The 25,048-nt window shown below is 40.1% G+C and overlaps 1 protein-coding gene across 4 annotated transcripts in view; it reads left to right on the top strand.

The window, feature by feature from the left end:
• Nucleotides 1–21,821, top strand: part of CORO1C (coronin 1C) — a 70,540-nt gene extending 48,719 nt beyond the window's left edge. For all 4 annotated transcript variants that reach the window (XM_011377803.2, XM_023521908.1, XM_011377802.2 and 1 more), the window contains 8 exons: nucleotides 6,241–6,370; nucleotides 8,956–9,137; nucleotides 12,845–12,964; nucleotides 13,830–13,934; nucleotides 15,903–16,048; nucleotides 17,793–17,850; nucleotides 17,956–18,201; nucleotides 19,404–21,821. In XM_011377803.2, the coding sequence (XP_011376105.1) occupies nucleotides 6,241–6,370; nucleotides 8,956–9,137; nucleotides 12,845–12,964; nucleotides 13,830–13,934; nucleotides 15,903–16,048; nucleotides 17,793–17,850; nucleotides 17,956–18,201; nucleotides 19,404–19,523 (1,107 nt within the window). In that variant the 3' untranslated portion in view covers nucleotides 19,524–21,821. The remainder of the gene's footprint in view (nucleotides 1–6,240; nucleotides 6,371–8,955; nucleotides 9,138–12,844; nucleotides 12,965–13,829; nucleotides 13,935–15,902; nucleotides 16,049–17,792; nucleotides 17,851–17,955; nucleotides 18,202–19,403) is intronic.
• Nucleotides 21,822–25,048: the final 3,227 nt, after the last annotated feature.

Genomic DNA, 25,048 nt, shown 5'->3' with positions numbered 1-25,048 from the left:
TACACATTTTTGCTTCTGTTGCAAATTTTCCTTATACAATTTTAGCCTTGAAATAAAAATGGTTGTGATGTTGTAGTTGGTGATGTAAGTACATTCCTCAGGATTCATGTCCCTCTCAGTCCTTCAGCAGGGTTTCATGTTGTTTCTATTTCGTACAGATTGCATCTGGGCCATTTGCCAGGGGGTGTTATAGCCTTGGCAATCAGAACCCAGCTCTCAGTTCTTGATTTTCCCAAAACTAATGTTGTTCTCAGTGTCATAGCTCATTTAGGAATGCCCTGACTTTCTGCATCCCACCCCTTGGGCTATTGGATCAGCATTTCCTGTAGGGCAGTGGTCCCTAACCTTTTTGGCACCAGGGATGGGTGCTCCTATGAGAATCTAATGCCTGATGATCTGAGGTGGAGCTGAAGTGGTGATACTGGTGCTGGGGAGCGGCTGCAAATACAGATGAAGCTTTACCTGCTTGCTGGCTTGCTCACCTGCTGTTCACCTCCTGCTGTGTGGCCCAGTTCCTAACGGGCCACAGACCACTACCAGTCAGCAGCCCAAGGGTTGAGGACTCCTGCTGTAGGGGACTATGCTGCTCTGTAGCTGCTACAGAATCTGTAAGCCTCTTCCTGTCTCTTTTCTTCATTTTCCCTTTGGAATTAGTATTTTAAAATATATGGCTTTTGAGGGGAATAGCCCTTTTTATGACTATAACTCTAGTGCTTAGCCCAGTAGCAATTCATGATGGGTGATTACAATAGGAAAGCAGCGTCTGGAAACACTTTGTATATGTTTTTAATTTGCACTGTGTTCAAGAAATGAAACCATCAAACAAATTGCACTTTAAAATTACTACTTGAGAGAAACCCAAGTTTCTTAAAATTTTCCTTTTTTCTTGTTGGAAATGTTCTCTTGAGCTGTCCTTTTTCCATATTCAGAATTTCACATTTGAAAAGGATGCCAGTGATACAATAGTTCCTGAACATGGGCTTTAAAGTTGTTTTTTTCCACAGCCACGATGGGTTTTCACTGATTGATTTACTTTTTCATCTGGAAGCCCTTGGGACTGATTGCATTTTTTTCCCTTTCTTTCAAAACAAAACAAAACATTTCCATAGTAATGTATTGTCCAAATAGAAAATTTCAGGAACACACGGTATTATTTAAAAAAAAAAAAAAAAAAAAAAAAATCAAGTGGAGAGGCCATAGCTTGTAGTCCCTGCAGGACTCACATGCCCACTCTGGGCACAGCAGAGGATGTTTGGTACCTGTTTTCCTCTCTGCTCACTGCACATGTGTTTGTAAAAGCCGATTGGTATTAGAATACTAGTCTGTAGATGTGGCGCAGAGAAAAAGGCTAACGGACCTGCCTAGAGATCAGAGCAGTTCTCACCTGTGCTAATTGGCCTTAGTGTGAACTCATGTGGTATCTTGGACATAAATTAGATATTTGGGTCCAGTGCTGAATTAATTTGAAGATAAGACTCATTCTAAGAATTATGATTTTCAGATGTAAAAATACCTGGGGGTCGTAGTGGTCATTGTAACAGCAAAAAAAATAATCGTGAACTGTATATAGTAGGTACTATTTTTTTGCCAAGCGTTGTTTTTAAGCCTTTATATGCATGATTATATTGAATCATTGTAACAGCGTAGTTAGTTAGGAGTATGTCCCATTTTAGGAAACACAGGTCCAGGGAATGACAGTTTTGTCAAAGGTCACCCTATTTTCAGTATTTCATTCAGTATTTCAGTGCTTGGGTGTGCAAAGTGTTTTAGCTCATTTGACCTCTCCAGGAACCCCTGAGGAAGCGGACCTGATGCATTTCCCAGTATCAAATGAGGATATTGAAGCTCCCAGAAGTGAACTCCCTTCGTAATGCTAACATGGCCAGTTAGCATCCCAGCTCTGACATGAGTCCATACCTTCTGACATCTAGGCCAGTGTCCTTTCGAACACAACAGGCTGCATCCTAGGTTATACACAAGAATACTAAACATGTACCAAGTGGCACTTCTGCTCTTTGTTCTGGTGCTGCGGGCAGGAACTCTTCAGTTCAAACTGGTAGGCCATTGCCTGGAAGCAGCAGACAGCCCTAAAAAGAGCAGAGAGCCACATAATGGCAGGGTTGTAACTAGTTGTCCGTCGCCTTGTCCTTTCATTTAGTTTCACAGGCTTTTTTAGTCACTTTCTCCTCCCACTGTAAATCCTTAAGCCTGTGTTATCTTTTTCACTCTGGCCTTTTCCCTGTCAGTTGTGCAGCAGCCTCTTGGGGCATCCACTTTTTAGAAAAGTGCTTTTTATTTTGAAACTTGACACTTGATTTCCTTCCTTCCTCATCCCTTTCCATCTTTCCTTCTTCCTTCTGTCACCTAACTCCTCTTCATCCTTAGAAGTCATCTTCCTAGGAGCCTTCCTGGACATACCAAGTTTGGACAGCAAGAAGGTAACCTCATGACACTTGTATTTTTGTTCAGCACTCGGCTTATACTAATATAGTCTTGGTTACATACACCGTGTGGTTTCATTGTATATAATACAAGTAATAACAATAGCTAACACTTATCCAGAGCCTGCCTTGTGCTAGGTATTATTCTAAATGTTTTAGACTCATTACCATATTGGTGCTCAAAACAACCTAGTGAAGATGGGTTGATTATTATTCTCATTTTATAGGTGAGGAAACTTAAGGCTCAGACAGGTTAGGTGAATGTCCCTAAGGTCATACAGCTGGTATGTGGCTGAATTAGGAATTGAAAAGTCGGTTCTAGTTCAGGAACCCATGTTCTTAACCACTGCACTGTACCATCTCTGCATTTTGGGAGTACTGATTATATTCCAGGCACTGTTCTAAGGGCCTTACTAACTCATTTAATCCTCACAGCAGCCCTAGGAAGTATAGTACTGATGTTGCCTCTGTGCACAGTGATGCTGAGTTGTTTGCCCAGAACCATCACAGTAAGCAGCCTGGGCAGGATTTGAACTAGGGTCCATTTGGCTCCAGAGCCCATGCTCCAAACCTCTACATCACACCCCTTGTCTTTGCTTAGTTTGGTTTTTGGTCTCATAGAAGTCTCTGCTTTCTGTTATGCAGTAAACTCCTCAAGAAAATAGCCTGTGTTTCATGGCCCTTCCTCCCCTTGCCTGGTAATGGGCCTGCCTTATAGTATAAGCTACTCATGAAATGTGTTGAATGAGTGAGTGAGCAAGATAGTAAAATGGGTTAGGTGCCTGTATTAAATGCATAAACCTAATTGAGGGAACCATTGAATCTGCCGAAAGTAACATAAAGAAGGAACAGCATTTCCTTATTTTAAAAATTATATTAATGTTTTGCTCCATCATTAAGACTTCCTCACAATCCAAGGAGAAGATGAAGAAGCTAGAGAAAGGGAAAGATGAAGTCCCATCATAAGCACTGCTTCCTTCCTCATATTTAAGACTGGAAATGCTGGTTACAAACAAAGCCTCCCATCACTCCATGCTTCATTAGGGACTTAGAAAACGCATTATTTCTTTAATCGTGGTCAGTCAGGCAGAGGTTTTGCAGTCCTGGCAAGAAAACCCAGCAGCCCATGGTTATGGTGCCATCTGGAGATGGCAGGTGGCATTACCACTCCTTCAGTTCTAAGCGTGGGTCAGGATTATCTTGCAAAATGCATTTCCTGTTGAGTCACTAGTCTCTTTTCATGATTGTTTCTCTGCCAACTTCATGGTTTGATCAAATCAGTAGTCATTTTCTGTTCATTCTGTTCAAAATTTCAGCTTTCCTTTATATTCAGATAGCCAAACTCAGTCTGGAGCTGTTTTATTTATTATAAATCTTTGAATAAAAATAGGCATACCAGGATGAAAGCATATATAGTGCTGGGCAGGTGTGGGGTGGAGACAGAAGCCCTCTCCCAAGGGAGAGTCTGTCTGTGGTCTGGGTGATGGTTAGAAAGAGGCAAGGTAGGTTTTCTGTTTGCCTTCTATGTTTGCATTTGCCTTGTTTAAAATTTGCTGATGAGGGTTCAGGGGAAATTAGGTGACACCCTAAACTTGGGCTTTCAAAACCCATGTTTATTTTGCTATGATTTTCATAAAGGGTTATATTTAGCTGGGCAGAATTTAGATGTAAAAATGAAGTCACTTAACTCATGACTTTTTCCCACTCTTGAGGATGGCACACTTTTTGTTCTAATTTTTTGCAGGACAACAGAACTCAACTGAACCTTACTTAAACACTCATCTAATCCAGATCTCTGCCTTCCTCTAAGTAACTGAAAACAGTTGTTTGTCTCCTTCTTAAAAATTCCCAGCAAAGGAAAATTCTGTTTCTCACTTTTTCCACTGTTGAACATGATTTTTCACTGGCAAGTTTTAATTTTTCATGAACTAGTTCCTTAAAAGTCTTTTTTGGTGGTAAATTACATATCTTCATACATAAGAAGGTAATTTCTTTAAACTTGAGCCTTTTTGCAAACTTAAATATTACTTAATATCTGGTTCTACACGGTTCTTGGTGCTATTCTATTCAACTTAGCCGTGACTCAGCCCCTTTCTTCTTAAAGCGTTTTTCTTTGTCTTTTAAAATCTAGGCCTTCCATTGTTAAACATAAAGTTTCTTGTTCCTATATTCTGATGCTTTTCCTGTCCCCTTTCTCCCTGCTGTGCAGCATGTCTCCAATCAGGATATGGTGAATCTTCTGAGTATTCACTACTCGAGAGGATTTTTTAACAGCTTTATTGAGATGCCCTCCTATATAGTTCGCCCATTTAAAGTGTACAGTTCATTGGTTTTTGGTATATTCACAGATAATGTATAATCATCACCATAGACAATTTTAGAATATTTTCATCACCTCAAGAACAAACCCCGTATTCTTGAGCTATTACCAGTCCTCCAACCTCCCAGCCCTAAGCAGCCTCTAATATACTTTCTGTCTCTCTATATTTTCCAATTCTGGACATTTCATATACTCATAATCCTACCATACGTGGTCTTTTATGATGGGCTTCTTTTACTTAGCGTAATATTTTAAGTTTTGTCTATGTTGTAGCGTATATCAGTACTTTGTTCCTTTTTACCGACAAATAGTATTCCATTGTACAAGTATACCACATTTTGTTTATCCGTTTATCAGTTGCTGGACATTTAGGTTGTTTCCATCTTTTGGCTATTACAAAAAATGCTACTATGAACATTCATGTACAAGTTTTTGTGTGAACATATTCATTTATCTTGGGTAGATACCTAGGAGAGGTATTGCTGGGACACATGGTAATAACTATGTTTAATCGTTTGAGGAACTTTGGGCTGTTTTCCAAAGCGGCTGTAACATTTACATTCCACCAGCAGTGTATGAGGGCTCTAATTCCTCCACATCCTCTCCAGTACTTGTTATCATCTGTCTTTTTGATTCTATCGTCCCAGTGGGTATGATGTTTTATTGTGGTTTTGAATCGCATTTCCCTAATGATTAATAATGTTGAACATCTTTTCATGTGCCCTTTCAATATTTATATATCTTCCTCGAAGAAATGTTTATTTGGATTCCTTACCCATTTTAAAAATTGGGTTATTTTCCTGTTATTGAGTTATAAGAGTTCTTTATATGTTTTAGATAAAGGACTCATCAGATATATGACTTGCAGACCATTTTTTCCCATTCTGTGGATTATCTTTCACTTTCTTGATAGTGTCCTTTGAAACACAAAAGTTTTTAATTTTGATGAGGTCCACTTTATTTTTGTGCTTTTGTAAGATTTGCTTTCTCTGGGACATGTTACAAAACCATTAGGTACATTTTTATTTTCCAAATGTAAAATTATAGAAAATGTTTTAAAAACTGCACCATTGTCCAAGAGCCCTTGCGGGGTGGAGTTTGCTCTGCCCTCAGGACTTAGAGAATCTCACGCCAGTGCTGCATTTCATAGCTGCTGAATCATTTTGTATTTTTCTTCTAATTTTTTTTTTTTTTTTTTTGCATGCTTCTGACTGGAGAGTTTTGAACTTCACAGGCAATTTAAAATAGAGTCTTAACTGATATTAAATAAAAGTAGAAAGGTAATGTTTTGTAGGCGTTATGGTATTCCGATTTTTAATATCCTGTTTTATTTTAAAAACAACTGTACACAGTTATTTTATAATATTCTGCATTTCATCCAAAGGCCATGGTGTGGTCTTCAAACTGGATGGTAACAGTAACTGTGATAATGAAAGGTGATCACTTTCGTGTGGATCGTCTTTCTTCCTTTTCTAACAGGTGTGGCAGATCCCAGAAAATGGACTCACCCTTTCCCTGACTGAACCTGTGGTGATTTTAGAAGGCCACTCAAAGAGAGTTGGCATCGTGGCCTGGCACCCAACGGCTCGCAACGTGCTTCTTAGTGCAGGTAGGAACTAAAACAGACCTCTCCTTTCCCCTCGCCATCACTTCTCACAACCTTTTCTTGGGGAAGGGAGCAGCAGATGTATTTGATTGTGTGCTATACAGTTTTAAAGCAGACCATTAGGAATCCATGATAAGATGCTGAGATGCAGTGTTCCCTAATGCATATGCACGTGTGTGAGGGGGGCTACTTTGACATTCTAATGGAAGCTGTAGCCTTCCTGATTAGGAAAATGGATAGATACATACTTATTTGCCTGTAATTTCAGCAGATTCATGATTTCTGCTGGTACCACAGTTTTAGTTATTCCTGAGGTAGTAGAAGGAGCACAGATAGGAGCCAGAAGCCTTGGGTTCCAACTCTAGTGTTGCTGCCAACATTAGGGTGATACCATTAGGCGAATGCCCTTCTTCTTTGTAAAAACTACTCTCATTTTTCTCCTTAATACAGGTAGTACATGTATGTTATATAGAATACATATAAACAAAAGGAAGAAAAAAAAATCACTTATAATCCTACCACCCAGAGGAATAACTTTTCATTATTATCATTTTGGTGTTTTTTTTTTCAGGAGATATTTCTGTGCACATATGTAAATGATTTTATACATGAAGATGGATTCAGACACTTTACATATGACCTGCTTTCTGTACTTAGCGGCACGCCATGGTCTTTTTCATGTGCCATTAAATGTTCTTCCTATGATATTTTTAATGACTCCATTAATAGTCCATTATCTGGATACTTCAGTGTTTAAAATCAATTTTATATTTATGGGCTTTGAGGCTGTTTCTGATTTTTCACTGTTAAACAGCACTGCAGTGAACCTTTGTGTCTAAGACAGTGTTCTTATTGGTTTCCCACTTGAGTAGTTGGCAAGTTTTATCTTTCAGAAATGTTTCTTCTCTAAAATTTAGATTTTATCTTTTATAGAAGCAATACAGAAGGCACGAGGGACCTTTGTGGGGTGACGGAAATGTTCTATATCTTAATCGTGATGGTGGCTATATGAATATATACACTTGTTAAAGCTTAATGAATATATACTTCAAATAGGTGCATTGTGTTGTATGGATATTATACCATGATAAAATTGGATTATAAAAAAAAGAATACTAATGTTAGTGGTAGAATTTTAAAGATCTTTCCCTTCACTAGTAAAAAACAGGGGAGCAGTTCAGTTTTTAACTGAGAATAAAGGATATTTATGATACAGTGAGTTAAGTAAAAAATTTAATGCCAGCTACCTATTGAAACCAAGGACTACTTGGACTGCTTTTCAAAAAAGACACTATGTAGGATTCTTTCTTTTTTAAATTATAATTTCCTATATTTGGGAGCCCTTCTAGTGTTCTACTCAGAACCTCAGTCCGATAAGGCGAGAAAACAAATCTAAAGCTGGAATTCCATCATGGAAAATTTCCTGCTTCTCTTCTTACTGAGGCCAAACATTAGGGTATCGTCAGCAGAATGATCCCCATGCTCCCCTTTACAAGCAAAGGAAAATGGTTGATTGCAGCGTTCTGCATATTTTAAGACTATATGATCCATCCACAGTGGCTGAAGTTACCCTGTTTGCCTGTGATAAATAAGGCAGAGGAAGGGCCAAGTCTCTACCCCAGAGTTCTGGTCCAACTTTTCATATTGTTGTACAGTATTTTTACCTATTTCCTACGTCTCACCCTTAGGTAACTTAGGGTTTCCTGGGTATTAGTGGTTAATTTTTCCAAAGCGCTTGGTTTATTGACAAGAATTCACCTTTAGGATGTCCCTCTCTTATTTTGCTTCATCCTCGAACTAGTGTCCTAGAAGCAACAAATGATGCTTCTTTTTAATGGGGCCTCAGGGTCTTGGGGCAGACTTGGGGAAGGAAGGATGGAATTGATGAACTGAAGGGTTGTGGCTCAGCCAACAGTGTGGCCTCTTCGGGGGTCAGTTTGGAATCATCACGTGCTTACTTGATTATAATTTGAGCTTCTCAAAGTAGGCCAATCTTGGCCTATTTTTTTCTCTCCTTTTAAAGATAATGATCTGTTGTGAACAAATGGTTAGGCCAGTCCTTGCATTTCTCTTCCACTTATTGTAATTTGCTGTGCTTTAATCCAAGACTATGTTGTACAGCATCATTGATTTGAATAACCTGCTATCCACTTTCTTGTTGAGTGTCTTAAACAGTTATTTAAGCTCTTTATTTTTAGTTCCTCTGGGAAAGAAGTAAAGTATATTCATTCTGATGCTTGTTTTACTAGAAAAAGAAACCAACAGTTGCTTGGGATCTACCAGCCCAGTTAACTCTTAAAAAAACGTAGCATTCTTTTTCTTGTAGTTCTTTGTTTTGTTTGGTTGTTGTTTGTTTCATATATGAACCCAAACTTAACAAGCTGTTATTTTTCCTTTAACACTGATGTCTTTTATACAAATATCTGTTTTCTTTGTCACTTCAGTTTTTGGCACCCAGTAAGTAGGGCCTCTTATCCGTAGCACCTTCCTTTCAATGCATATATATATCCACCCTGTATTTTTAGTTTTCACACATGTCTTGTAAGGTGTTTCTAATCTCTGGGGGGCGTGGTTGTGCTTGTTCTTAGGCTGTGATAATGCCATCATCATCTGGAACGTGGGGACGGGAGAAGCCCTGATAAACTTGGATGACATGCATTCAGACATGATTTACAATGTAAGCTGGAACCGGAATGGCAGTCTGATCTGCACAGCTTCCAAAGACAAGAAAGTGAGAGTAATCGATCCTAGGAAACAAGAGATTGTTGCTGTAAGTATTCTTCAGACCAAAAAAACAAAAACAGTATTCGTAGTACTTCAGTGAATGTGAACTTTCTAAGGCAGGTTGCAGAGGCTATCGTACTGGCAAGTGGAACCTTGCTGTGTACAAATGCCTGTGAATCACCTTGGGTTCCAACTCTAGTGTTGCTGCCAACATTAGGGTGATACCATTAGGCGAATGCCCTTCTTCTTTGTAAAAACTACTCTCATTTTTCTCCTTAATACAAGTAGTACATGTATGTTATATAGAATACATATAAACAAAAGGAAGAAAAAAAAATCACTTATAATCCTACCACCCAGAGGAATAACTTTTCATTATTATCATTTTGGTGTTTTTTTTTCAGGAGATATTTCTGTGCACATATGTAAATGATTTTATACATGAAGATGGATTCAGACACTTTACATATGACCTGCTTTCTGTACTTAGCGGCACGCCATGGTCTTTTTCATGTGCCATTAAATGTTCTTCCTATGATATTTTTAATGACTCCATTAATAGTCCATTATCTGGATACTTCAGTGTTTAAAATCAATTTTATATTTATGGGCTTTGAGGCCGTTTCTGATTTTTCACTGTTAAACAGCACTGCAGTGAACCTTTGTGACTAAGACAGTGTTCTTATTGGTTTCCCACTTGAGTAGTTGGCAAGTTTTATCTTTCAGAAATGTTTCTTCTCTAAAATTTAGATTTTATCTTTTATAGAAGCAATACAGAAGGCACGAGGGACCTTTGTGGGGTGACGGAAATGTTCTATATCTTAATCGTGATGGTGGCTATATGAATATATACACTTGTTAAAGCTTAATGAATATATACTTCAAATAGGTGCATTGTGTTGTATGGATATTATACCATGATAAAATTGGATTATAAAAAAAAGAATACTAATGTTAGTGGTAGAATTTTAAAGATCTTTCCCTTCACTAGTAAAAAACAGGGGAGCAGTTCAGTTTTTAACTGAGAATAAAGGATATTTATGATACAGTGAGTTAAGTAAAAAATTTAATGCCAGCTACCTATTGAAACCAAGGACTACTTGGACTGCTTTTCAAAAAAGACACTATGTAGGATTCTTTCTTTTTTAAATTATAATTTCCTATATTTGGGAGCCCTTCTAGTGTTCTACTCAGAACCTCAGTCCGATAAGGCGAGAAAACAAATCTAAAGCTGGAATTCCATCATGGAAAATTTCCTGCTTCTCTTCTTACTGAGGCCAAACATTAGGGTATCGTCAGCAGAATGATCCCCATGCTCCCCTTTACAAGCAAAGGAAAATGGTTGATTGCAGCGTTCTGCATATTTTAAGACTATATGATCCATCCACAGTGGCTGAAGTTACCCTGTTTGCCTGTGATAAATAAGGCAGAGGAAGGGCCAAGTCTCTACCCCAGAGTTCTGGTCCAACTTTTCATATTGTTGTACAGTATTTTTACCTATTTCCTACGTCTCACCCTTAGGTAACTTAGGGTTTCCTGGGTATTAGTGGTTAATTTTTCCAAAGCGCTTGGTTTATTGACAAGAATTCACCTTTAGGATGTCCCTCTCTTATTTTGCTTCATCCTCGAACTAGTGTCCTAGAAGCAACAAATGATGCTTCTTTTTAATGGGGCCTCAGGGTCTTGGGGCAGACTTGGGGAAGGAAGGATGGAATTGATGAACTGAAGGGTTGTGGCTCAGCCAACAGTGTGGCCTCTTCGGGGGTCAGTTTGGAATCATCACGTGCTTACTTGATTATAATTTGAGCTTCTCAAAGTAGGCCAATCTTGGCCTATTTTTTTCTCTCCTTTTAAAGATAATGATCTGTTGTGAACAAATGGTTAGGCCAGTCCTTGCATTTCTCTTCCACTTATTGTAATTTGCTGTGCTTTAATCCAAGACTATGTTGTACAGCATCATTGATTTGAATAACCTGCTATCCACTTTCTTGTTGAGTGTCTTAAACAGTTATTTAAGCTCTTTATTTTTAGTTCCTCTGGGAAAGAAGTAAAGTATATTCATTCTGATGCTTGTTTTACTAGAAAAAGAAACCAACAGTTGCTTGGGATCTACCAGCCCAGTTAACTCTTAAAAAAACGTAGCATTCTTTTTCTTGTAGTTCTTTGTTTTGTTTGGTTGTTGTTTGTTTCATATATGAACCCAAACTTAACAAGCTGTTATTTTTCCTTTAACACTGATGTCTTTTATACAAATATCTGTTTTCTTTGTCACTTCAGTTTTTGGCACCCAGTAAGTAGGGCCTCTTATCCGTAGCACCTTCCTTTCAATGCATATGTATATCCACCCTGTATTTTTAGTTTTCGCACATGTCTTGTAAGGTGTTTCTAATCTCTGGGGGGCGTGGTTGTGCTTGTTCTTAGGCTGTGATAATGCCATCATCATCTGGAACGTGGGGACGGGAGAAGCCCTGATAAACTTGGATGACATGCATTCAGACATGATTTACAATGTAAGCTGGAACCGGAATGGCAGTCTGATCTGCACAGCTTCCAAAGACAAGAAAGTGAGAGTAATCGATCCTAGGAAACAAGAGATTGTTGCTGTAAGTATTCTTCAGACCAAAAAAACAAAAACAGTATTCGTAGTACTTCAGTGAATGTGAACTTTCTAAGGCAGGTTGCAGAGGCTGTCGTACTGGCAAGTGGAACCTTGCTGTGTACAAATGCCTGTGAATCAGAAAAGGCTTGTACAAGCTTCTGACTGTCTCCCAATCACGCTTCTCTTCAGAGTCGTACATTTCCAACTTTTACTCAAGTCTTATCTCTTAGTTGGTGACCATTTTTCATTAAGAAATAAAGTTTTTATCAGCTCACAAAGAGTCCTAATGCAGTTAAGGGCATTCCTGGCTTAGTACTGAATATTGATTAATTCATGACCACTAGTTCTAAAAACAACAGTTAAAGTGCCTCAGAAAGATGCAGCATCTCATCAACTCAGTGTCTTAGGTTCTGCCACCCAAACTAGGCCTCAACAAAAGCACATACCACGACAAAAGATGACCATTGGGGCTTCAGTCAGGGTTGAAACTGCAGGTGTTGAATCCAAGAATGCAACACGTCAGCTCCACCCTGATGTCCTAAATTGCCCTTCTGTGAGATGTGCTGGTTCTTGGGCAGTATTGCTTCTCCAGACTCGGATGACAATCGTAGCTACTGCTCAGTGAGCACCGGGGACTCTCCTGGCTTTATGCAAAGTGCTTTCTCCACCAGAATCTTCTAAAGGCAGGTACTAGTGCACTCTCATTGAACAAATGAGGTTAAGGAAGGGGCTGACTAGCTAGGCTCTCTGTCCCATGAAATTGGTAGGAACTTTGAGTATATCCAGCCTTAGGTTATTATCCTCTTGAGAAACATTTGGCAGAGTCCTCTCATATGTTTTATTTTTGCAGTGCGTGGACTTGGGTTGGCAGCAGGGCATGGTGAAAGGAGTGAGGCTTTCGAGGCAAGTCCTGACACTTGCTAACTACTTGAGGGACCTTGACCAAATCACTTAGAGTCTCTTGGTTTCCTCATCTGGGGTGGGGAGGTGGTTATTACACACACACACACACACACACACACACACACACCAGTTAACATGAATGGCATGTGGGGTGTGGTTGAGTTTGGTGTATGGGCCCCCATTCTCCCACCCCACCTTCCTTCTTGTAGTTTGAATGTGTGTAATGTGCCTCTTTGCTCTTTCTCCCCCAGGAGAAGGAGAAAGCGCACGAAGGAGCACGACCCATGAGAGCCATCTTTCTGGCTGACGGCAATGTCTTCACCACTGGTTTCAGTCGCATGAGCGAGCGGCAGCTGGCTCTCTGGAATCCGGTATGCCCCTTCCCAGCCTTTCCACTGGCTTATACTTGAGCTTTCTCTCTTTTCTGAGCGGGTCTTTGGGTCGGTATGTTGATAATGGGGTTCTTAGTGTAGATTTCTGAACTTTCACCTCTTAAGTTGGATGTAAGTTCTCATTCTCACTGGAGACTTATTGCTAAATGTATTTCAAAAATGCATTCTTGATACTCCCAAAGAGTCTATGTTGACTGTATTTTTAAAAAAGAATGCATGAGGAATCCAGTATTTTAGACTTAGGAAATAAGTTCTAAACTTAGTTATATTTTATAAAGACTATGACCAAATGTCTAAATCAAAATAATCATGCTTGGAAAAAAGTTCATAATAGCATAAGTGGAAAAAAAACTAAAGTATGCATGCGTATGATCCCAATCCGCGTGTGAACCTGTGTTGGAAGGAAATAGACCAAAATGGTCACTGTTTCTGCCATCCACTGGGGTTATGGCATATGGGACAATTTGTATGTTCTTCCTTATATCTTTTAACTTTTCAAAGAACGTATATTTATTTTATAATAAGAAAAAAACGTACTTTAAAAATGTCACAAAGGAGAAGTCGCTCTTGTCTTTGTCATAGGATCACAGTGGTATGTGCATTAATCATGTTGTCAAATTGACACACTTTTCAATGGATTGGATCCCATTAACATCCCTGTTGCTATTTACATATGTTAATATTACAAGTGCATTGTTCAAATTTTCATTCTAGGGAAATGGCTAATTTAATTAGGGAGAAAAGAATGCATATAATAAGGTTACAAAAATTCAACTTAAAAATGTGCATATGTGTGTTTTTTTTTGTTTTTTGTTTTTTTTTTTTGTTTTGTTTTGTTTTTCAGAAAAATATGCAGGAACCAATTGCTCTTCATGAAATGGACACTAGCAATGGGGTGTTGCTGCCTTTCTACGACCCTGACACCAGTATCATTTACCTATGTGGAAAGGTAAACAGTAATTTTTATTTTTGGTACTAAATTTAATCCCATCAGAGAAAAAGTTTATCTTTCAGAGAATTAGTAGATGGGCAATGTATTGTGTCATTTTAATTAATTTGTCTGGTGTGTGTATGTGTCTTAAGCTGAAATAAGGACGGATAATTTTGGTGAGACTCGACTGTTTTATGGTAATAACATACCGTGTTTAGTACTTTTGACTAAAGCAGGGATTGGGCAAGGGTATTGGGACAAATGCTGACAGGGAGATCTGCGCTTGGGGCACCCAACTGAGAAAAGAGTACATGGCAGGTGTTTTGTAGTCACGTAGTGGTGCTGATTGGTTGGTGATTTTAGATTTCTTTGCATTAGTATTAGGGATGAGTAACCACTTAGCCACATGTAAGTGCTGAAATCTAAGCTCTAGATTGGCAATTAGGTACTTATTACCGCATGCTATGGACTCATAAAGAGAATGGTGCTTTTGTGGATATGAGCTTTTGAGGACCCCAGTGACTCTGCAGAGGGTTCTTGCTCCTGGAGTTCAATGTTAGGGCCCTGGGCTTGAAAACATGTGGCCCAGCTAAAGTTTTAGGAGGTAACAGTTGTTATATGAAGACTCACACTGAAATCAGGAAACCTTCCTCCTGCCTAATGATCTCTGCCTAAGTAAACTGTTGTGGCATCATTATTATTATTATTATTTCATTTTAGTAGGTGGTGTTCAGTATTATTCTTTTGTAGGTTCATTTTTCCTTAGCAATTTTTGTATTTTTAAATAAATGCATTAATAAAAATCGAGTGACGTAGCTCCTCAGACCTGTTAGGATGCCCCTTGCTGGGTAAAGCTGGGGATGTTTTATTTCTTTTCATAGTTGACTAAGCATCCTGCAGAGCTGCTTTGCATTTTTATAGGTCACTTACTTAGAAACTGTGATCTTGTTTCCTTGAGAGTCATTTTACTTCAGATGTTAACAGCTGCCATAGAACACATCAAAAAAAAAACAAAAGGAACTTACCCAGAGGTTATTAACACTAGGTGGAAAATTATTTTTAGTATGCAGAGAACAAATAGTATGTATTTAGCTTGTTTTCCGTTGCTTTAGATATTTATTTACGTCATTGAAACAAACGAAAATCATGAGAACTGAGAGGATTGTTAGGATGTGATACTTCCTATTGTCTGTCTGTCTGTCTATCTCTCTGTCTGTCTGTCTGTCTCTCTGTCTGTCTGTCTGTGTCTCTCTCTCTCTCTCTCTCTCTCTCTCTCTCTCTCTCTCTCTCTCTCTCCACTCCCCCCGCCCCTCACTCCCTTTCTCTCAAGCAGGATTGCTATTATTGTTCAGGTTAGGGACTAGCATATGCTTCAGATCTCCAAAAAAATCTGATCGATCATTCTAAGCAAAATTATTATACATTTTTATGCATTGCAATGAAATAGCAAACCTTGTGAAGGTAAAGGATACTCACTAAAACTAATGTTTCTTAATTAGAAAAGACTTGCTTTATATCGTGATCTGATTGTCTGGTGTTAGTGCCCTCAGGTCTCAGAACAACACTGCTCTATGCCAGTGAACAAATAAGTCAGTAATTGCCCTCTCAGCTCAGCGGTCTCCTGGTCTTTTGTTTCGTTTTGTTTGTCTTTTGAAGTTGAATTGCAATGCAGTTGTTTGGCAGCGGTGTTAACACTTTTTGCCCTGACTGACTTGGTGTCTAGGCTCAGTGGAGTTAACATTTGAGCCTTCGGTAGGAGACAGAGGAGACTGTTTAAAGGGCATGCTAGTGTTTGATAAGCGAAGGCTTACTCTGCCAGGAAGAGAAACTGCCATATACTTTAGGCAAGCCTCTTGAGAGGAAGAAAAGGTCAGCCCTCGTAGTGGAGTCCTAGTCAATGCTGGATTTATAGGGAAGAGAGGACACTCTCTTCAATCAGATGTTTCAGTTAACATTAAACACAAACTTGCCTTTGTTTTCTTGTAGGGTGACAGCAGTATCCGCTATTTTGAGATCACAGATGAATCCCCATATGTCCACTACCTCAACACATTTAGCAGCAAGGAGCCTCAGAGAGGGATGGGTTACATGCCCAAGAGGGGACTCGATGTTAACAAATGTGAGATTGCCAGGTAAAGAATCGGCACCATAAAGTATTGAAATTGTTTATACCGTCCATGTTCTACAAGAACAACACAACTCCACGTAATTTTGTGATGCTTTCTACCCTGTGTGGTGTCTGCCCATACTTAGAGACAGAGTTTTAGAGCAAAATCATTTACTACAACCATGCCTCTCTTCATTCTTCAGATTTATAACTTGAAGCGCAGCAGTTGTGTGGCTTAGCCAAGGTATATTGTTCACTTATTTGAATAGTGAAACCTTCATCCTTGTCTTCAGGCTGAGGCTGTGGCCAGTGTGCCCTTGGGAGGCAAACAGGGGAGAGCCTGTTCCTGGGATGGAAATAAGGGATGGTTTTCCTGCCCTGCAGGAGGTCAGACTGAGTTCTAAGCTGAATTGTGCAGACCACTGGATCCTAAAGTAGAGAAGCCAAAGATCTACAGAGGGTGTTGGGTTTGCTTGATTTTTTAAAAAATTTATATTCCATAATGCTAGTGGATTTCCTAAGGGTCAGGCTTTTATACTAGTCAACAGAAGATGGCGAGACTCACTGATGACTGCTCATTTTAAACAACAGAATGAGTAGCATCACATTATCGGGTATAAGGTCCTACATTGTGTAATCCTATGTTTCTATGGACGTTTGTCTAAGTATGCTATTCTGGTCGCACAAATAATTGACACATCTTTAAAAGTAAAGAGGAGAGAAGTTTTTAAGTCCTTTTTTATATTAATCACTATGGTTTTTTTTTTTTTTTTTTAATTCAGCTCTGTAGCTGGAGCAGTGAAGGAAAGCTATAACAGATCATTCAAAATTATGGTTTAAACCAAACTAATTAAATGTGGTTCAAAACATACTGAATCTGAATTTTTAAGATTATATCTAATATTTGGGAACACATTTATTTTATTGTCGCCTAAAAGTTTAAAAGACTATAAGCACAGTTGTTCAGTGCTTATAAATAAACTATCGTTTCTTGAGCATTCATTATGTGTTGGGCACTGTGTATAACATGCTGTGTGAATTCCTTCTTTTACCTTTCATTACAACCCTGTGAATAGATGCTGTCTTTTATCCCCACATTATGGATGAGGAACTTGTTTAGGTCACACACTCAGGCATTGTAGCAGTTAGTTAAGCTGGAAGTCAAATCCAGGTAGTCTTTTTCTCCGCTACACTGACTGTAGAAGTTTCATGCTCTATGTTCCTACTCTCTGGGATAATTTAAAATTTTTGATTATTATGTATAATATGGTTTGCTTAGACACCAACATTTTAATTCCTAGGATTGCTTTCTTTTTAAAAATTATACTTACAAATGTTGGACCACCTCAGGTTGTCAGAATACCTGGCATTCCAGTCATAGATGCTATCGAATATGTAGGTGTTTGTTTTCTCCTGTTTGTTGACCTGTTAAGTTTTTACAAGTGAATCATTGTCTCTAGTGGTATCATTTCTACTGCAGTTTATCTGCTCCCAGGTAATTGGAATCTGTCACTATAATGCGTAGACCTTTTCCTTGTTTTTATCTCCAATTCTTTATTTCTTAACATAGCTACTCTCAGCTTCCGTTTTCTCATCCGTAAACTGGAATGCTGAGGTTTACCTATTCTCCAGGGTGGGGCAGCGGAGATGATGGACAGAGCATTTTATGTCCCATACAGTATTGTAGAGAAGTGGTTGTCATTAAGCCTGCTTGTTACTTGGCCTCCTATTCTACTTAATGCAACTTTGCCTTTATTTCCCCTTTGAAGATTCTTCAAACTTCATGAGAGAAAGTGTGAGCCCATTATCATGACTGTTCCCAGGAAAGTAAGTACCCAGTTTTCTAGGCAATCCATATTTAAAAAGATTTTTTTTAAATAACAGAACTTTCTTCTTTCTTACCTAACAATTTCCCCCAAATGTCTTTTCTAGTCGGACCTTTTCCAGGATGACCTGTATCCTGACACAGCAGGGCCTGAAGCAGCACTGGAGGCAGAAGAGTGGTTTGAGGGGAAAAACGCAGATCCAATCCTTATCTCCTTGAAGCACGGATACATTCCAGGCAAAAACAGGGATCTCAAGGTAGTCAAGAAGAACATTCTGGATAGCAAGCCCACTGCAAATAAAAAGTGCGACCTGATCAACATTCCCAAGAAAGCTGCAGACACGACCAGTGTGGTAAGGACTGCAGGTGGTTAAGGGTTGTGCTTGGCCGGCTCGAGCCTGGTCCTCTTAAAAGCTTCTTCCAGTCCTGGGCACTGGCGAATGCTGTCCCAGCTGTGGACAGACGGGACTTTCAGTAAATGATAACACAGACTGGTTATAAGAACATCCTCAGTCATGGCATTTGGTTTGTGTCCACATTCGTCTCCTTTAGCTTTCTTTTTTATAACAACTGGAGTAGAAATTGTTCTACTATCTCTGAGAGTAAACAGGAGCCCTTTCTTTGGGTTTTTCTTAACTGTCTTTCCCCAAACTGTGTACACCCATCTCTGATTTGGAGAAAAATGAATCAGGAGGGCATGGGGTCACAGATGCCAAGAAGAGAAGGTCCTGGGAAGGGCGGAATGGTGAGTGGATTCAGATGTTGCTAAGCATTCGAGTGACAAAAGGATCTAGCAGTGAGTGGGACTTAACAACTAAGAGGATCTTGGGCATCTCGGCAAGAACCATTTGAATGGAGTGGCAGAAACTGAAGCCTGACATTAAAGATCCATATGGCCACTGGAGAGTCCTGCTGCTGAGAGAGCAGATTCAAGCCAGGGAGGGGAGACAGCTGGGATGTTGGTGGGATGTTCCAAGGAGCTAGAGGACAGGGCAGTGAATTGTCAGTGGGAGGTAAGCAGAACAAAGAGGCAAAGTGCCTGGAGGAACTGGCCTTTTGGCCACAACCAAGAAAGCCTGTTGAATGCTGCACCGTGGATTTCGGTGACTGTAAGGTTTCCAAAGGAATCAGCTCCACGTAGGAGAGGCTCAGGCCTCCTTAGAAGCGTTAGCAGGCAGGGCAAGGGATTTAGCTCCCACGAAGGCACCAGGAGGGTCACCCCTCACCCTGGTCACACAGAAGGCACGCTCCAGGTAGAGTTGTGTGATTGGGTAGTTGGGATATAGGGTGGCCTTGGAGGGTCTTGTCCTACACTTTAATTGTGTCCTGAGAGCCTGTCCCTGCCAGTGCACCAGAAGCAGCACCGCGATACTGTTGTTTTGCTGGGGGTGTCAGACGGCCCAACCAGCTTTAATTACTTTAAGGTCCAACCTGGCAGCTATGGCTTGCCACTTCCAAAATGGGAAATTTCATTTTATGCCTTATAAATTCTCTGCGTTGAAGTTTGTTTACTGCTCTTTAGTCACCCTCTTCCTCTCCTTTTTTGTTTCTTTAGCAAAATGAAGCCAAGTTGGATGAAATTTTAAAAGAGATCAAATCTATAAAAGACACAATCTGCAATCAAGATGAGCGTATTTCCAAGTTAGAACAGCAGATGGCGAAGATAGCTGCCTGAAGGCCCACCCCCCACCCCCAAAATGGGAGCAAGAACTTGTGCTCAGTAGCTGGTTGTTGGTGTGGTCCCAGGGAGGGCGAGAGGGAGGCACTGCCATTTGGAGACATTCATTTCAGATTTGTCAACCAGCGATAGGCCACATTCCAGTAAGAACTCAATTCGTCTCCCAAATTTGCAGAAACAAAATGTGATTTAAAAGCTGAGCGTTTTATCAGAAAGCTTTTTTGATGTTTTAAGTGTTATATGTGACTTGTTGAACTTTTAAAAGACAAAAGTGCTACTTTTAAAATCCGAGATATTCTGAATTTTAGAAAACCAACCAATTCTGATTCAGTGTCGTGCCCAAGTACCTTTTTTTTTTTTTTTAACAAATAGGGACCAATGCCACATTGCTTTTTATATTTCTTTTTTTAATATTGCCAAAACCAAAAGTAACTTTTTTTCTTTGTATTTTGCTACTTTGCAGTATTTGTGTGTGGTTTTTTCCTTAATTTGAAAGGGACAGCACTGTGTATGTTTATAAACTAAATGAAGATAAGATATTATTTTGTATAAACATTCATCTGAACAATCAGACCAGTAGCCACATTGTGTTGGCTCATTTTGCAGCACAACCTGGTCATCTTATTGACTGTACACAAGGAAGACTTGAAAAATCACGTGGATTCGTATTACCACCCCTCTCATTTCATTGAGTCTTCTGATCAAAAAAGCTCATATCATATTGTTTCCTTTATTTCCTTTCTTTTTCCTAGAAATTGGGTGGTTGTACCAGAATGGAATTTTGCTTCTTGATTATCCTGTGCTTCAGATGATTATAATCTAACCTAAACTAGCATGTGTTCCTGCAGTTTCGTACACACGTAGACTCTGTTGCATTCATCACTTTAAACATCATGTTTCAGGTTTCAGTCAATACTTGACAAGGGTGCGTGGGACAGGAAGACACACATACCATGGAGTGTTCCTTCTTGCCTATTTCAGCAGCTTGCCTAGCTCTCGAGTATAGTGGGAGACTAAAAACTAGGGAACTTGGAGGGGAGTGTTGGCTCCGCACGATCCTCTGCTTTTCTGTGTCCCATGCTGTCCTCATGCTGTGCTGGAGGAGGAAGAGTTTCTCCCTGCACCACCAGAACTCCTCCCCTTTTCCTCAGCCACCTCTCTCAGGGCTCCCGCAGCCATTCCTCTCTGCCTTTCAGCCCTAACTGCATTCAGCTATGATGGGGATGGAGGGTGCTGTTGAATACTGAGACTGAGACTGGTCTAGAATGAAGCAAGACCAGGAGCACAGACCTCTGCTGTAGCTTTAATGTGTACAAACATGTCCCTTTGCACCCTGCATACAAACTAACCTGCTCCGCCCCTCTAGCTCACACTAAGGCTCTGTCAAAGCACAGAAGCTCCCCAGACTCAGGGGGGCCAGAGACTGAGCTCTGCTCACCTGTTCTGTTCCGAGGTTAGCTAGAACTTCTTTCCATTTGCATTTTCTCATATTGCATGTTTGAGAAACAAGATTTAAGGAGCCTCTATTTTGGAAGGGCTGAGTGTGTGATTGAATGTGAAACGTATAGTGCCAGTGGGACCACGACAGGAACTCGTTTGCATATGCTTGTGCGGGTGTGGGGGCAGGACTGGCTGGAAGCATCTGAATACAGGGAACCAGAATGGGGGCAGAGTGTGGACAGTGGGTTGGAATGCACAGCCGAGCTAGGGGTGATGTCCATGTGAAAAGGTACCTATTCTTCACTGATATTAGGGTCGCTCTCTCCATAATTTAAGGGCATCTGAATGTTCGGTGTGGTTTTTTGTGTGTGTATATGTGTGTATTTTAAATATTGAGTGGATAATGAGATGTAAAGAAAACAGTAATTACAGTGACTTATATTCAAACCTGTACATGTTTCTTTATCAACGTAATCTGCTGAGGACCTTCATTTTTAAGATTCGGAAATGTTTTAAGGTTCTGATGTCTAATTAAGTAAACGAAATTGTCGATGGTGGTGAAACACCATAGGGAATGTGGATCAAAGAGAAGAGGGCAAGGAAAAGTTATCCTGTTCTTAGTGTGTAGCTTAGGACTTATTTAATGAACGGATGCCCAGCCAGGCTCAGAGTCGGCACCTGAAGCATTGTGGATTATTTTCCCTGTTTTGTCATTTTTTTTTTTTTTTTAAGCCGTGCTATCCCAGAGGAGAACCAGTGAATTACTCCTAGATCGGCTCTTATAGAGCGGCCATAGTATTCTGTCAAAACACTTGCTTCCATTTTCAAAGATAAAAAAATTCATTGATTACAAAATGGTGTCCGTGTTTATTTCACACCTCAGTGGTCTTTGAGGCAGCCCACATCTCTGCCTGCCACAGCTTCTCTGACTCAGTGGAAGCAGCCAGGTGACTTTTTCCTCTCTGAAGGTAAGTACTGAGGAAGTGTGGGTGGGTCCGTCAGCTCCGGCAAAGGCTGGGGGCGGGAGTGGGGGAGATACAGTGAGGTCTAGTAGAGCACAGACAGGCCAGGTTCCAGCAGGCCTGGATGTTTGAATCCTGCCAGCAGCCTTCACTGAGGCTGTGACCTGGGTAGATTTCCTAATCTCAGTGAATCTTGTTTCTTATCATGAAAGAGGGATGAGAATTCCATGATAGTGCAGATGAGAGAAATACCTGCGTCTGGCTACTCAAGGAGCCTCGCTATATTGTCGCCATTGTTACTGCAGTGAGCAGATTCCCTGAGAGGGCCTTTGAAAGCATTTTTTTCTTCTGTAGAAGTAAAATTGTCTTGGCTGTGATTTTTATTCCAGCAGAAGGTTGTCAGGGTCATTTGAATTTCATGGCCCTTTTTCAGCTTCCCTTTTTGCACTAAAACATTGTCTTGTGATATTTCAGAGATTGTAGCAAAGAATTTCCCACTGTTTGGTTTTTCTAATTGTTTGTGAATATGATAAATACTTGGCACAAAGCTACCCTTCCTCAAATACCTTCTCCTAAAGAACGGTGGCCAAGATCCGTCGTCAGCTCGTGGCTGCAGGAAGTAGAAGTTGGCAGATGCTGTCTGCAGCCCCTTGGTGCCCAGGGTCAGGGGGAAGATGCGTGGTGTGGAATGTTTACAGCTGACTGGTCTGCTCACTTGGCGCCTTGCTTCTTTGCCAGAGACCTAAAAATCACCATGCTGGCCCCAGACGGCCATTCAAGCCCCATCAAGGAAGAACTTCCGTTTTTTTTTTAAAGGTGACTTCCCTTGCTATACTTGGTGTTGTGTCCAGAAAAACTTCGTTGCTCTTAAGAATCTGTTGACTCTAAATGGCCCTTTCTCTTCCTGCTAGCACATAGAATGTCGTAAAGCCATGATTGGGTCACTATGTGAGTTACCGTCACGGACACCCCTTTCCTCATTCAGACAGGCTGTACTTGTTGCCCAGGCTGGACGGTGCCCCTGTTACTTTTTTTTTTTTTTTTTAATTAAAAAAAATGTCCTTTCCTCCACTGCTAGAAGGAGTGAATGCAAATTGGTACAACCTTTTTCAAGGGCAGTGTGACAGGGTATATCAGAAGTCTTAAGTGTTTTTTACCTTGTCACTCAGACTTTTCACCTCTGGGAATTTTGTCCTAAGGAAACTAGTGGGAGATATATTCAGAGTTAGTTTACTTGTCACATCCATATGTTATAACAATGTGTAGTTATTTAAAATCATTTAATATTGTTAGATTTCTGCCACCAAGTATATTCCAAGTGTCCCACAGTGAACCATGTAACTAATATCAGAAAGTAAAATTTGCGTTTAAAAAAGAATTCTCACCTGCTCTCACTGCCCTGAATTCACTTTGTGGTAAATGACATTAGTTGGCTTATAAAAGTCCTTTTTCAAAAGTAAGAGTGGGGAGGGGTTTGACGTCCATTAGACCTCATACCAACATAGAAGACCAGAATTTCTAGTCAGAAGGCTAGGCTCAGCTCCATGACCTTTGAATAAAGATAGATATAATGGAATAACCAGAACAGATTATTTTCGGCATACCCTTTTAAGAGTATATGCATATACAATGTGTATGTGTAGAATAAATATCATAAATGTTAGCAGTTGTGGGTAGTCTTTATTTGGATTTTTCTGAATTTCCTATAAATGTCATTATTCCCAGAAAGCAATTATTAAAACTAATGTATGAATGATAAATTAGCAACACATTAAACAGGCATCATAAATCGGTGATGGGAAGGAAATGGTATAGCGACAGTAAGTAGCTCTGGTGAGGCAGGGACTCAAAGCCTCCCAGAGACACCAGTGTGCATCCTTAAGTCAAGAGTGATAGGAAACTTTTATTTTCAAATTTGGAAGAAGAAAAATTCCTTTTTATCTAGACCTCAGACTGGGGAAAACCTTTTAAATCTCAAAGCAATGGAATAAATCACAAAGGAAAAGATAGATTGGCTACATAGAAATCAAATTACATAAGACTTGAGTATGTCAAAACAAGTTACATAAGACTTTAATGTGTCAAAAAATGAAGGCCATACAAACTTAGAAATATGCTTTCAACCAATATGATATGGGACAATACATTAGTCCCAGCTGCCACCTCTAACTGAAATAGAAGACATCGCCTTCCTGGCCAGGTGTGTCATATTTTAAGTCTGAAAGAGCTGATGCAGATAGCATTCTTCGTTCCTGCTCCCCGGAATTTAGTACACCAGCAAAGGGTTTATCACAAACTTAGAGGTGGAAGGACTTCTCTAGGAGATACTAGTCATAGTGTGCTTTGTGAGCGTTCCCCAATTGCAAGGTTTTTGAAAAGGTGGAATGGAGAAGTGGGGAGTAAGAAATTGCTTCAGACCCAAAGGTACTCAAGGTAGCTGATAAGTTTGTTAGATTGTTTGACGTGTGGAGGAAGGTGATTTTAGAGAGGCTGGTGGGATCTTTGAAATTAAATGTCATTTTACTTTATGCCATAGAAATGAAACTGGGAAAGAAAACCGATTTTAAGAGTCCGAGTTAGTAAAGGGTTGGGTTGGGGTGGGGGTGGAGGGAGTGATTGGGTGAAGAACACAGCTCATGTGACAGACTTCATGGTAAGGGACCTTGGAAAGCAATGCCAATCCATTGCTCGAGGAGCCTGGGGTCAGAGAAAAAGAATTTAACTCCACTTTAGTGTTCAACTCAGAGGCCAGAAGGCAGTTGAAAAGCAGTAGATGAGCCTCTTCCATTACCAGAAGGAATCCATGCACTCTTGAGTTTGGGGACTGATCACTAAGTGCTTAGGTTTTTGTGTGTGCGTGGCGGGGGGGAGGGGGTTTTTGTTTTGTAGTGGAGGTTTAGTTACATTTCAAAGACTAAGTGATATTTTTGGGAAAGGATATGGCAGGTTTGGAGCAGCACAGGGAAGAAATGATTCAGATAAGATCCCAGCAGGCAGTTATGGGCATAAGGAAAGCTTTGAGTTGAAAGAGACGATCATCGTTAGTGTTTCAAAGGGGAAGAGAAAGGGGCTCACCTGGTACCAGGTGCTGTATGTGTGCGTGCTAGGGCTTCATATAAA

This window comes from Pteropus vampyrus, unplaced genomic scaffold, assembly GCF_000151845.1.
Source record: "Pteropus vampyrus isolate Shadow unplaced genomic scaffold, Pvam_2.0 Scaffold322, whole genome shotgun sequence".
NCBI lineage: Eukaryota > Metazoa > Chordata > Mammalia > Chiroptera > Pteropodidae > Pteropus > Pteropus vampyrus.
Note: the sequence above shows the minus strand (reverse complement) of the source record. Positions and strands in the feature narration are given on the sequence as shown.